The 14,045-nt window shown below is 32.6% G+C and overlaps 3 protein-coding genes across 5 annotated transcripts in view; 2 read left to right on the top strand and 1 right to left on the bottom strand.

The window, feature by feature from the left end:
* On the top strand, positions 1–2,333 carry Sqor (Sulfide quinone oxidoreductase). Its single transcript, XM_017897092.1, has 9 exons — positions 1–79; positions 308–422; positions 519–627; positions 731–955; positions 1,028–1,228; positions 1,304–1,513; positions 1,602–1,788; positions 1,854–2,100; positions 2,191–2,333. Exons 2-9 carry the CDS (start codon positions 310–312, stop codon positions 2,264–2,266), a joined length of 1,368 nt encoding a protein of 455 aa, XP_017752581.1. The 5' UTR covers positions 1–79; positions 308–309; the 3' UTR covers positions 2,267–2,333.
* Positions 2,334–2,642: 309 nt separating this feature from the next.
* zetaCOP (COPI coat complex subunit zeta) lies at positions 2,643–4,075 on the top strand. 3 transcript variants are annotated; one of them, XM_017897093.1, is made up of 6 exons: positions 2,643–2,710; positions 2,802–2,911; positions 3,130–3,375; positions 3,463–3,596; positions 3,678–3,768; positions 4,001–4,075. In XM_017897093.1, exons 2-6 carry the CDS (start codon positions 2,825–2,827, stop codon positions 4,046–4,048), a joined length of 606 nt encoding a protein of 201 aa, XP_017752582.1. In that variant the 5' UTR covers positions 2,643–2,710; positions 2,802–2,824; the 3' UTR covers positions 4,049–4,075. The 3 variants fall into 3 exon arrangements, with proteins under 3 accessions (XP_017752582.1, XP_017752584.1, XP_017752583.1); XM_017897095.1 differs by lacking the exon at positions 2,802–2,911; XM_017897094.1 differs by lacking the exon at positions 2,643–2,710 and having other exon boundaries at positions 2,717–2,911.
* A 1,286-nt stretch (positions 4,076–5,361) lies between these two features.
* The window catches only part of Myo10A (unconventional myosin 10A), a 47,168-nt gene continuing 38,484 nt past the window's right edge, over positions 5,362–14,045 (bottom strand). Inside the window, 8 exon segments of the mRNA XM_017897078.1 lie at positions 5,362–6,981; positions 7,055–7,191; positions 7,260–7,464; positions 7,546–7,678; positions 7,809–7,993; positions 8,613–9,008; positions 9,411–9,714; positions 11,136–11,512. Of these exon segments, the coding sequence (XP_017752567.1) occupies positions 6,751–6,981; positions 7,055–7,191; positions 7,260–7,464; positions 7,546–7,678; positions 7,809–7,993; positions 8,613–9,008; positions 9,411–9,714; positions 11,136–11,512 (1,968 nt within the window). The 3' untranslated portion in view covers positions 5,362–6,750.

Here is a 14,045-nt window from a genome sequence, read left to right on the forward strand (position 1 = left end):
TTTTGAAACATCAGTATACACGACTTTTGCTAAATATATTTTATTTTTAATCATCTGACATTTCTACTAGAAACAGCAGGTATTTTCTTGTTCTAATTATTAATTTTTTAAACGACATCTTTTTGTACTTGACATATAAGTGTCACGATTATCTTTTTTTTTAGAATGCTTTAAGATTAGAACTGCTTTATTAATTTTAACAATCAATTGAAATGAAACTGTTCATAATTTATAAATTTTTATTCATTTTTATAAATTATTTATAATTTTACAGAATTGTACTAAAATTTATCTTTATTGATTTTAGGAATGAGTCATATTAGGAATTTCTGTAATACCATATCTTGCTTAAACACTTCTAATTTAAAATCACTGAAAAGAAATATATTAATTAAAAATGGATATAGAAATGTTCATCATTTGTAAGTATTGTTATTTTACACATAGAAAATGTAAAAACTTATATGCTACAAATTTAGCAACTATATGAATATTAATGTGAATGAGAAATGGTTTAGGTGTAAAGTATTAGTAGTTGGTGGTGGTACTGGAGGTTGTAGCATGGCTGCAAAGTTTGCCGATAAATACAAAGATCCAAATCAAGTTGTTATAATAGAACCAAATGAGGTAAAATCTCTTAATCTTATAGTTAAAACTTTTAATAATGGTAATATGTAATACGTTCTCAAATTAAATAAGATATTTTACTATATAAACTATTATGTTTTAGATACATTATTATCAACCAATGTTTACTTTGATTGGTGGTGGCATAAGATCTTTTAAAGATTCAAAAAAACTAATGAAAGATACTTTACCAAAAAATGCAAAGTGGTTCCAAGAAAATGTAATGAGTTTTGAACCAACACAGAATCAAGTGACTATGAGCAATGGAGATAGTGTACAATATGAAATCATGATTGTTGCAATGGGTTTGCAATTGCATTGGGAAAAAGTGAGGTTGGACAAATTATTTTATGTCTTTTAACTAACAAATATAAATTAATTTTTTATTTTATATATGTAGATACCAGGTTTAGTGGCAGGTCTCAAAGATAATATGTCAGGAGTTTGTTCAATTTATGGATCTGATACAGTTGTAAATGTGTTTCCAAAAATTGCAAGAACTGAGAGTGGTACTGCAATATTTACCTTTCCAAATAGTCCAGTTAAGTGTCCTGGTGCACCACAAAAAATTGCATATATTGCAGAGGAGTACTTTCGAAATGTATATATAATTATATTTTCATTTTTTCTAAATTTATTAGTATACATATTATAGTTTGTATTTATTTTTTTAAAGCAAAATGTACGCGATAATGTAAAAGTTGTGTATAACACTGCTTTACCAGTTATATTTGGTGTAAAAAAATATGCTGATGCACTTTGGGAGGTGTGCAAACGAAGAAACATTACTGTTAATGTTCACACTGCTCTTACAGAAATAGATCTATCTAAGGAAGAAGCAGTATTTCAAAAATTAGATGGGACAAATGAAACGTTTGTTGAAAAAGTATTTTTTTATGTTTTGTATGAAATGCATACATGTATAACATGAATACATATAATAGAGAGATAATGTGTAATATTTGTTTGTTTAGTATTCGTTACTTCACGTGTGTCCACCAATGGGTCCACCTGATGTTTTAAAAAAACATCCTTCATTAACAAATGAAGTAGGGTTTTTATCAGTAGATCCTAAAACCTTACAGCACACAAGGTATTCCAATATATATGGAATTGGAGATTGCATTAATGCTCCTAATTCTAAAACAATGGCAGCAATAGGTATAGTATGAATCTTTAATAATTATGAAACAAAATTTGTATTGAAGAACTTTTTCTTTTTACAGCTGCTCAAGGAAAAGTTCTTTTTAAAAATATTATAGATGATTTAGCTGGTAAACCAATGACTATGGCTTACAATGGTTATTCATCTTGTCCCTTAGTTACTGGTTATAGAAAATGCATTTTAGCAGAATTCGACTACAACTTGCAACCAATGGAAACATTTCCAGTAAATCAAGGCAAAGAATATTTTTTCACATTTATACTCAAAGCTTATGCATTTCCGCTTTTGTATTGGACCTTAATGACACGGTAACTTTATTATAAATTTAAAATAAGTTTATAATGCTGACATTAAAAAGATCTTTTTTATAAAGATTTTTATACCTTTATAATTTACAGTGGTAAATGGGATGGACCTGAATTTTTACGGAAATATTCAAATATGATAAAAAAGGAGACTGTCGCTGAAAAATAAGATAATTTATGTGATATGAATAAAATTTGTAGGAATAGAAATGATTTAGATTGAAAAAGAATATGTTTCAAAGTACGTTCGACCTATGTATAATATTTAAGGATATTAATTTAATAATAAATTAATATATTGAGACGTTTATACATTTCGTAACATAACTAAATTTTATATAATTGTACAATATTAAATAATAGTAAATGCATATAAATGTATAATATGTGGTTGAATTATTTAGTACACGATAATGTTGATTAATGTAAATAATATTGAAATAGAAAAATAAAGCTACTAAAAATAATGCTTTAGAAATAAAAAAATCGTATTATATTTATTTTGGTTTATTATATATTCGAATTTGTTCTCTTTTAGGAAATATCTTGATTCACGTTGTATAGTAGACATTGACGCGTCAAGTGTGACGTAAACATGGAGAGTCAGCTATCGGTAGGTTTTCCTAATATGCACTTTACGTTTTTTTTTTTTATGTAGATTTCACAGTAAAGTACATCTCTTAATAATATATTCTTGATGTAAGTATTGTCTCGTGCAATCGTAATCATGAATCGTGCTGGATCATCAAAAGTCGTGCAACATAACCTCTCTCCAATGCTTCAGAGTGACCAGGATCGCAATTTTTGGCAACGCGTATGATTTCTACTGATTTTAAGTTTGCTTTCCGTATCTGTTCCCAATTATTATCATTTATTTAAATAATGATTGAACGAAAGTGTTTCCTAACCTCTTTAATTTAATGTAGCATGTATGATCATTAAAAAGATTGTATTTGAGTACTACATGGGTGCATAACTGGGAAAACTTTTTTTTATGAATTACATTTTAATGTAAAATATATGTATATGTAGGAACCAACGCTTTATATAGTCAAGGCAATGGTAATTCTGGACAATGATGGCAATAGGATATTAGCCAAATATTATGACAAAAATGTTTTTCTTACAACAAAAGAACAAAAAACATTTGAAGAAAATCTCTTCAACAAAACACACAGAGCAAATGCAGAAATTATTATGCTGGATGGTTTAACATGTGTTTATAGATGTAACGTAGATTTGTTGTTTTATGTTATGGGAAGTTCTAACGAAAATGAAGTACATATCAACTTTATCATATATATTTTACTCTGTTAGTAATAAATAATATTTCTGCAGTTTTACAGTTTTTGATTTTTATTCCAGTTAATCTTAATGAGCGTGTTAAATTGTTTCTTTGATTCAGTGAGTCAAATTTTAAGAAAAACTGTTGAAAAAAAAGCTGTTTTAGATAGCTTGGATATAGTCATGCTAGCAATGGATGAAATTTGTGATGGAGGGTAAATAAAAATGTTTAAATTTAGAAATTACATATTAACATGTATGTAAAAAGCAGAAAATAATTTGGAAATTTTTTTTAGAATTATTCTCGATGCTGATGCTTCAAGTGTGGTTCAGAGGGTAGCATTAAGAACCGATGATATTCCACTTGGAGAACAAACAGTTGCACAGGTAATATTTAATATTAGGTATAGGATATTTAATTAATTTAATGGCATAGCAAAGTTTATGTCCATTTACCACATAGAAACATTTTCGATTTTTTTATTTTGTGTTCATGCATCATTCTACATTCTTCGCACAGTCTCTGATTGTAAGTTTTTGTGATTCTAGAAGGCAGAATTATCAACAATCTTTCATAGAATTTTCATTTGTGTCATTAAATATTTTATTTTTGTTCTAGGTTTTGCAATCTGCAAAGGAACAACTCAAGTGGTCTTTATTAAAATAAAATTTGTATACTGAAAATTGTACGAAATATTTGAATGTATCAAATTATTATTTTAAAATATAAAAAAGTAATAAATTCTTTATTATACATTTTGTGAGTGTTATATTACACTGTCCAACAAATTTTAACTTTTTCTCAAATTTGTAGTATCCATTGGGTAACTCTTGTTGCGCTTACCTCCCTGAATACGAATCTGCAAATGAAATTGCTCTATCACAAAAAATTTATTTTTTATGCTTTCTTATGTTAGTATATATTTATTACAATATAATAAGACTACTATGCAAATAAAACAGTTTCCTATAGTAATCTTATTTACTACAGAAAGGAAACGAAAATATAATCATTAAACACAGGAAATACAAAACCTATCGCTCATGTAAGTATTAATTATTAAATTAAACATTGTATAAGAATGTTGCCTATAATTCCAACTTTGCTGTGCAGTTATAAATGTTCATGAATTAATTACAGAAAATTGAAAATTTATTAATTTTCTATTGCCGAATTGATTTATTAAGATGTATTTGGAGCACCTAATTAAAAGAGATATCTAGTTCAAATAAAAATTTTACTGCCTGTGATCAGTGTCAGTTATGATTTTGGACCCGAAGCTCAGAGAAGTAATAGGAATATAGAATAGGCGAGGAGGTCGTCGAAGAGCTCGTCACGTAACAGACAAGGACAGAGGGAAAATAGAAAAGGATAGAAGGGCTCTAACAGTGAAAAGTTAATAAATTACTCAATTTCCGGAATTAATTTATAAACTTTTATAATTACTCAAGAGTAATTAGTGGATTTATTAAAATATATTAGGAGTATATAACCAGAGTTAGTAAACTGACATCAGAGCCGTCTATGTTCTCGTTGTGGAATTCGAGCTTCGAGTCTAAAATCACAGATCGCTCTGATGGCGAAAGTGAAGCTGATTGCCACTATCCGTTCCACTCACGTTCCATCTTCGTAAATAATTTAATAATAATTTGTTTTTTCAGGTATTGTATAATTTTTCTTTTAGTTTCTACTTATTTCTTTTCAAGTGCTAATTATTTTTCTTTTCCTAAATTTTACTTTTTCTTTTCTACTTATTTTTCTCAATGTATTTCTTATGCAATTTGTATATTTCCTTTTTTTTATTGATAGACCAATATTTTGACTCACTGTCTTCTTTCATGACAGATATATGCGTACATTTCCCGAATAATTAAATAACACTCCTTATTAATAGATGAGCAAAGGTTTCTTTACTTTTTCTGAGTTTTATTGATTTGACTCATTAACTTACTTAATATTTATTATTTACAGATCGTATTAATAATTTTGGAGGAAGACAAGGGAACTTCACAGACACATGATTATTTTCGTATATGTAGAAACTTTTAATATAAAGTTTTAACACCTCCGTTCACATCGATACGCATACGTACAATTATTAATAATAATGTCTCCTTGTGATAAACATATAACCGCAATTTGTTAGTCTCCATCAGAACGTACTCGTTAAAGATATTAGCGTTTAATTGGATTTACATTAACTTTTACGTGTACCGTATCGTTTCTTTTTCTTACGCTTGTTATATAAATAAATCGATTCTATTCGATATCGAAAGTTGTTACTTATCATTCAATGTGATTGACAGTTTCTTCGATTATCAAATGTAACTAGAAGAAACTTGCCCTCACTGGAACTGAAAGAGAAAGAAATCAACCGGAAGACGCAGCAGCCATCGAGAGTATCGACGTGTCCTGCCATCGAATCTTATTTAAAAAGCTGCTAATGAGCTATAATATCGATATATTTCCATTCACAGAACCGTCGTTCTCTCGTCCAACCTTTCACGCAGTTCTCTCTTTCTCTAAACGTTTCTAAACGCGTATTTACAGAGTTGAGAATAATTGCTTAGATACTTGAGCATTCGTTCCTCTTCTTCATCTTCTTTTTCTTCCTTAACGTTATATATAAAATTAATGCACGTTAATGAAGAAGATAATCAGATATTCTCATTATTAAGACTGTTGTGTAACTAGAATGTCTTATTTTATGAAATGATAGTTTGAACACTGGAATGTCATTGAATTGTCCATCATCATATGTCCATTTTCATGCAGTATTCTTGATCATCCATCTTCCTTTTATATCGAGGTATGAACTTGTGACTTATCTTTTAAGTTTGTTACATTTTGGTGTATTCGTCGAGGTTTATGGAAGAAATATGTGAAATACATTGTCACGATCTGAGAGATAGTTACAACAGTTGTATCTATGACAGTGATATCGGATGAACTCTGTTTCTGCCAATTCTAGTTGTTTCTCATCTCTAACTAGATATATATATATACAAGTCAATAAGATTTCAAACTACATTCCTCATCTAGTTTGCATTTTCGATACGAAATTTTACAATCTTTTGCTTCTGGTATAAATAAATAGCAATGAAATAAATGTAATTTTACTGACACTTCTTCGAAATTTTCGAACGCTATGAGCAATTTTTCTTCTGATTCAACTTGTCTAAAGATGTTAAAGAACTCTATATCAAAGTTTTTGGAATGTCTTCTCTCCTCCTTTCCTTGTTTTATTCATTTCGGAATTGTTTTTCTTAAATACGTATTTACAGTATTATTTACCCAATTAGGTAATACAAAAACAATGTATGCCCCTAAAATTTTGACTCTAAAATACAGAATGCAGATCCAGAATCTTATCTCATGCCAAACCCAATGCCAGCACCTTGAGCATTGGTGGCTCTTTGTTCCATGGTAATGTATTGTCTAATTAGTCGCGAAATTTCGTGAGCCTGTTCAGTCTGAAGTCTCGTGATTCGTTGTTGCATCAAATTACCACACTTCATGTCAAGGTAAAGGGTTCCTTCTTCAGATTTTACCTTTCTGGTAGAGATTACCTCAGAGTAGGGATAATGATAAAGGGTTTCCTGAAAATTTAATGTTAAATTAATGAATTACTTCTTTAGATAAGAGCAGAAAATTAGGAGTTGGATTACCCACATGTGTGATCAAATCGATAAAATGTACTCCATGTCTATTAAGTGCCAAAATATGATCACCACCCTTTTCTTTTCCTTCAGGAACCCTTTTCACAGCAAAGAAACTAGATCCGAACAATGGCCACTTCCACAGAATTTCTGAGACATGAAAATAAGTTATTCCTTTTGTAAAATTAATGGTCATAGTAAACAATTAAAACACTCACCAAGCACCTGTGCTTTACAAGCAGCTACTGTATTGTGTTGCACGTTATTCCATGCTTGCTGAACCATATTTGACCACTGTTGTGGTCGTGGTTCTCTTAAACTAAGCACTGGTTTTGGTAATAAATATTTTATTTCTTTTGTTGTTGGTTCATGGGTCATATCTGCTGCCCTATGTAAAAGAGCAGCTATTTGTGCCATGTCATACTAAAAAGAAAAGACATTAATTAAAAATTAAATGTGAATTTAGTATATTGTAGAAAATCCTAAAAGGTAGGAGAAACTCACTATGACTTCTTGAGGTAAATGTTCACCAGGTAAAACTAATAAAAGACCTTCCAAATAGTCTGGAGCAATTTGATTGAATACGACTTCTATATACAGTGGTGCATCCAGTCTTAAAGGATAATACCATACAGATCTAAATTTAGAAAGGTTATTTATATTAATTTCTTACAATTTTATTTATAGTGCTTACTTAGGTTTAAGTAGAATTATATTTAAATAATTTCAAACATTTTTAAATAATTTCTTCCGTGGTTAAAACAAACCTGCAGAATATTAAATAAAAAACTTGATGATTTTTATGTAGTTCTGTAGTTACATCTAGTACATATTCATCCCTAGCTAAAGGCATAGTAAATGCATCACCATCGACGATACAATACAACGAGAATTCATCCATTTCATGAGGATTTCTTACAGATATTATGTTGCACATCTCTTCGATAACATCCTGTTAATAAAAATAAATTAAAATAATAGTTTCGATAAATGTATATGCATGGTATATAAAGATTTGAATTTGAATTTTGGCGCGCAAATTTTCCTTGCTTAACAAGGGTTACGAAGCGCAGTGATGTCGGTGAGTTGAAAGTGTTTCATAAAAAGGAGGAAAATTGATAAAAAGGACAGAGTTATCGGTAAACTTTTTAACTTATTTTATTTTAATTAAGGAAGTAATTATATCTATTGTTATTTATGATATACATATACTAATTAACGAGATTTCTTTGACGCTATGCCGAGTATGTCAATTTAGGTTATGTAATATCAAATTACGTTTTTTTTAATCCGAAAGTATTTGAAACTGTCATTTTATACATTAATTATGAATTAAGAACTTTAATGCTTATAATTTTGTACTATTAAATTGATATGGTAGTTATAATATGATTTTTTGTTCATATTAATAATTGCATACTAAAGCACAGAGTCTCAACTGTATTTTTTAAAAGATTTATAAAACAGCGATTATTTTGTTGTATTTAAGAAATTTTAGTACTATTATATAAATATCCCAATTCATTTCTTCTTTGTTTTATAATTTACAGTAAGTAATTGAAAGAACTTACCTGTACAACAGTTGTACATTTGGTGTTGATTACTCTTTCTGTTCCACCTGGTAATCTGTATATCTGTCTCTTTGCATTTCTTCCTGCACTGATTGCCATAATCTCATCCACGCTTGGCACATTTTTTCTTCCTCCATATTTAACTGTCTTTCTAAGATTCTGTAGACACACTGTGGCTGTTCCATGATAAGCTCTCCTCTTATCATAAGCTGCAGTTTCCAGATATTTGGTAAGGTAAGGTCTCAGACCATCGCTGCAAGTGAAATAAGCAGCAACGATACTGAAGATTCTCCAGCCACGTTGACAACTATCTGGATTTGGGCTCTTGTTGTTTGTAGTCTGTTTCATCAGTTGACAGTAAACTTCATCACGAAGTAGTTCATATTTGTGACAATGCTGCAATGAAATTGAAAATGGTGAGAATAATATTCTTAAATGTTAAATTTAGATTTCAATAGTTTATAAGGGGAGAAAGTGATGGTTTTTCTCATTGTAGTTATTTAGAGGATTAAGGCTTATTATAAGTATTCCTTTTCAATGTAAGAGATGTTTAGAAATAGATGAAAATAAAAATGGCTATGGGAGAAATACAAATTAGCAATATCATATTTATCTTCCTCTTTGATAACAAATTTGCTGGTGAAGTATCACTGTATTATTTTATAGGCCATACAGGTAATGAAATACTATTGTTAATTGAAGAACAAGGTTTTAATGGACATGCATTTATAAAATGTTTAAATCTCATAACTTCTTTTTCAAGAAATTCATTAGTTTAAAGAAAATAATGTCACTAACCATCAAAATGGTGTAAACACATTTTACTTCACTAGTATCTGGAGGTAACGGTTGATCACCCATGTATCTCATCAGACATAAGAAGCATTCCACTGCCAAGGCACTTAAATCTGCATCCAGTCTCAAAAGACTTTGCTCTATTGGCACGGCAGAGTATTTTACAAGATCCACTTGCTCCTTCCAAGTCCATTCTGCACCATCCTGTTGACCTTTGCTTTTCTTATTCTTCTTTTTACTTTTCAGGGATTCTATCACCTTAAGAGATCCACTTATGGATCCATCTGCTGTTTTCAACATTTCAAACCTATAAAAAGGAGAGCTTTATTAAAGCATTCGTTTCTCAAAAATCTACTTATGATAGTAAAAAGTTCTAATTGCACAAAGGGGCTGTTGGAATCAATTTATCGACGGAACGGGACTTGGGGGTGACGTAAGTAATAGTCTTCCAAAACGGAAGACGTCTAGTTGGAGGAGTACGTAGCCGTAAAGGAGATTTCCATTGCAGGATGTTGCTACAGACAGAGGAAAAAGTCCCGTTGAGAATACTGGCCGGGTGGTCGTCACTTGTCAAAGTCATGTTTAGGAAGTCTACACTCTAGTTAGGTGTTTTAATGATACCTCTTCGACTTGGTCGAAGGTTGATCTTTCTGTATCCTGTCAGTTCGTTATCGTTTTTGCGTCAAGTCTTCTCTCGTTTTACTTAGATTTTACCTCGTTACAAATCCGTTTCCTGTGTAAAGCACGTCTAAATAATTATTTCCAAATCTCTTTGAATAATGAAAACTGTACAATGAACAGTGAAAACATCTAATTAACTTTAATTAGTCGTACACGTTAGTATAGTTAGCAGGCATTGAGTGGCGAAGTAAAATTAAAATACATTTGCAATGTCAATTCTCGTTTCTTTATAATATTTCATAGTCAATTAAAGTGCAATATTGTAATCCTACGTACATGGTTTTTAGAAATCTATTCATTAGTGGTTTTCTTAAATTCCATCTAGATCTTTCTTCCCTGACATAGTCTCTCCATCAAGAACGAGGTTATAGTATATATAAAAAATTTGATCACAAATTTTTATGTCCAACGAACAAATTCAGGTTTTCTCGACAAGTTAGGATGCACTTTGGAACGGTAACTCGCGAAACGCGGAATAATGCCAAAAGGAGACGAGCTGTACTCGTTAGCCGCACGTTCACCAAGATGGTCGATGTTACTCTGAGAACTGCAGTGCGTTATGCTTTCTCAACACGGCTGGCTCGTGTTTCTTGCGTAAGAGGGACCAATTAGTCGTTAACATTAATTTCTCTTTTATTGCGATGTCTCGTTTTGGTAAAAGTGTTTCTCGTTTGTTTAGAATTTTAAGGGCGGGAATTTGTTCCAATTACGAGATATATATTTTTTTTCATACTTACTGATTCTAGCCTAGAGCGTATAGCGTGTAACACGTTGCAAAAGAAAATACATTATGAGCTTGATTTTTAGAATTGGTAATTAAGTATACTCGTTGAAATTTTGTTCGCTAAATGCAGAAGTTTTAATTTATTTTCTAATTTCAATTAAAGGTAACAACTGTAAGGAAAAGCTCCTGCATTTATACAATATTTCAAGGGTTTTCTAAATTTATGATTGCTGTCTATTAAAGACAAATATATTATCTCACGAAATAAATTGTGAAACTAAATTAAGATAGATATAGGAAATTAATTGAAATAATGTACTAACTTCTCTGTGCTTTGTCTAAAGTTCAGCATGGCGTACTGCAACAGAGAGTGTTTTCCGTCGTTGACGACTGGCCCGCTCTCGTAGATGCCATCTTCTTGCAATCTGCCGTTGTCTTCCGGTTGCCGCCATTCCTGGTTCGGGCTGAGCCGCTGGTTTTGCTGGTTTTTCTGATGATTCGTCTGGTTCGTCGCCGACACGTGGTTCGGCACACGACTGGCAGACACGTGGTTCTCGTGGTTTGAGATGACATGATTAGGCTGACCATGGGATTGAACATGATTCGGAGTACTATGATTCGCTTGTGACTGGATCGATTTTGTAATCTGAGATACATGATTCTCATGATGATTTGGCTTATGCAACGGCTTCTGATCGACCTGCAATCGTAACGTACCATTTTGTTAATTATTTTATTTGTTATTTGAATATCGAATCTTTATCATTGTAATTGCATCTTTTCAAAACGTAACAATGTTAGGTACACGCAGAAATTTTTTTTCTCGAAGAGGATATTCGAAGAAGCCTTAAATAGGAGCAATCTGGATCACGAAAGTCACGAATACCTCGGCTATGAGTATTAATTATAAATTTTAAATCGATAGCCATGTAGCGGAATGTATCAAATATTTATAATCGAGAAAGTTAGATCTTAGACGGATCGAGATATCATTTAATATAATATATGAAATTGAACTTTCACGCGCTTTTCAGTAGGGAAAAGCGTCGATTTAGAGCAGAGGAAATCGTTTCACTTTAAACGATAAAAAACAATTATAAACTTATTAGATTTCCATAAATCACTGATAACAGGATAAACGTGTCATCTAAATTAAGTACTACTTTTCACTTCCGGAATAATATATCCCATTCGTTACGTTCGTTGGTCGAAGGTTCAGATTTCGTCTCGCGAACGAGTCTCTTCCGTCTTCTTATCACGATCGAAAGATCAAGAAATCACGTTCGAGTGCGTAAACTACCGATGGCAAAACCCCCGTATGTGGGCGGCACGTCGCCCTGGTTTCTCGAGTGATTTACACGACGGTTTCTCGACCTTTCCTATTATTCATTTTCTCTTTCGGCTCGCGTTTCCTGCTTTTCACCGACATGGTTGCGAATATCTCGGATCCACCGTTCGATCTCGCGAACGAGAAAACGGGTTTCCCTGCACGCGATCCAGGACCAACAGAGGAATGCGAAAAATATGTTCGACGAGCTTCTCTTTTCATTTGTTACTTCCTTTTACCGATCGATCGACTATCAGATAAATGGTTCGATGAAACTCGCGAATCGATAATCTGCGAAGGACCTACGACCGACTTTTATCCAAACTCTTCACGCGTTACATCCGTGTAACTGGTTTTATCAGACGAGCGAAACTAGATTCTGTGTAAATTTATTTCGTTTGTAAATGTGGAGGAAAGATAGGCTGGCATTGAGGATTCACAGAAGAAAATCGATAGCATCCGTTGTACGAGTTTTGCACTTTTCCGAGGCTGGTAATGTCGTGAAAGTTTCTGAGTTTATAGCTCCTTCTGATTGCCATTATTATTTCTGCAGCTGACATATATTTAGTAAATTGTGATTTCTTTCATCTGGAACTGTAATTTTTCCGCGGCGCTGTTGCAGGAATGATATTGCAATAACGTAACCATCAATTTGCCGTAATTTGCAAAGTAATAGGTAGCTATTACCCGAAAATAAAGGAACATGTAGCGCATTGTCAATTTTTGTACGTATTATGGCAGTTTCTTCTGGACGTAAATTACACTAAAAAGAGAGCTGGCAGCCATTCCTTCTGCAAGGCTTAACGTAGGTAGCAGGCTTTTTAAGCTGCTCGATCTAGAAAATGATTAAATCAGAGAATTCCTTCGTACTTTAATCCCAATTAAATCGAAGAAAATCGTGCGTTCTTCGGGCATTAAAAGGATTCGAATTCCAAATACTTTCTAGTCATCTCGCATGAAAGATGATTATTATCCCAAGGAAATCGTAACGTGGCACCCGGTATATCGATAGCTGAAACCCTGCTGACAAAACCTGAATGTATCTGAGCGAGTGAGATAAGCAGATGTTGACCCTGACCCACATAATCGTTAATGCATCCAGGTACGGTGGTAAACGTGAGCACACATAGTTACGCTAATGGTATTAATAAGAATAACCATCCACTCGATTCTCTCCGGCCTGTTTATGAAATAAATTGCGCTACAACTCTATCAGACATTCCCGCGTGTAATTTTTGTTGAAATATCTATCTGGGTGAGCATTTCATTTGCCATGCAAAAAAGTCAGTTCCCCCAAGATCAACATCTACCTATCTGCTTCTTCAAGTGTGTTCAAACGAGATACCAGATGCAGAAGAGGATTAAGACGTAACGTAAACTTCTGTCACGGTATGATATATACGCTGTTTTAGGCGTCATAAAGTCCTGATTCGTTGTTCGTTAACCTTAATTGCCGGACGAACGATACCTTCTAAGGTGGCACCATTAATCCTCTTTAAACTTTTTAATGGTTCCGCTCGTTACACACGGCGCAGCCTTCAATTACGGTACCTTTACCACTGGCTACATTTTACTAATATCTTGGCACAGTGGCCATGTAAACAGGGCCGATTATGCGAGCACGCCGCGAAAGCAACCGTCTGCATTCCTTTTCGGTACTTTATATCGTCCAACTAACGGTAAAAATCTTCCACAGTCTCTGACGATTCCTCCTCTTCCAGAGATCGGTCCTCGAAGGTTCCACCCCCTCGAGAGTGATCAGGCTGGTGACCGTACGGAAAATCGTCTCTCGCGTGTCTAGTCGCGATTCCATCGTAGAATCTTGGAGCGATAGGAGGAAAAAAGGAAAGGAAAATATAATTCTGGCGTCATCGAGGCTAACCGTGGTCCGGATTAATAGGGAAAG

This window comes from Eufriesea mexicana, unplaced genomic scaffold (assembly GCF_001483705.2).
Source record: "Eufriesea mexicana isolate 0111107269 unplaced genomic scaffold, ASM148370v2 scaffold422, whole genome shotgun sequence".
Classification (NCBI taxonomy): Eukaryota; Metazoa; Arthropoda; class Insecta; order Hymenoptera; family Apidae; genus Eufriesea; species Eufriesea mexicana.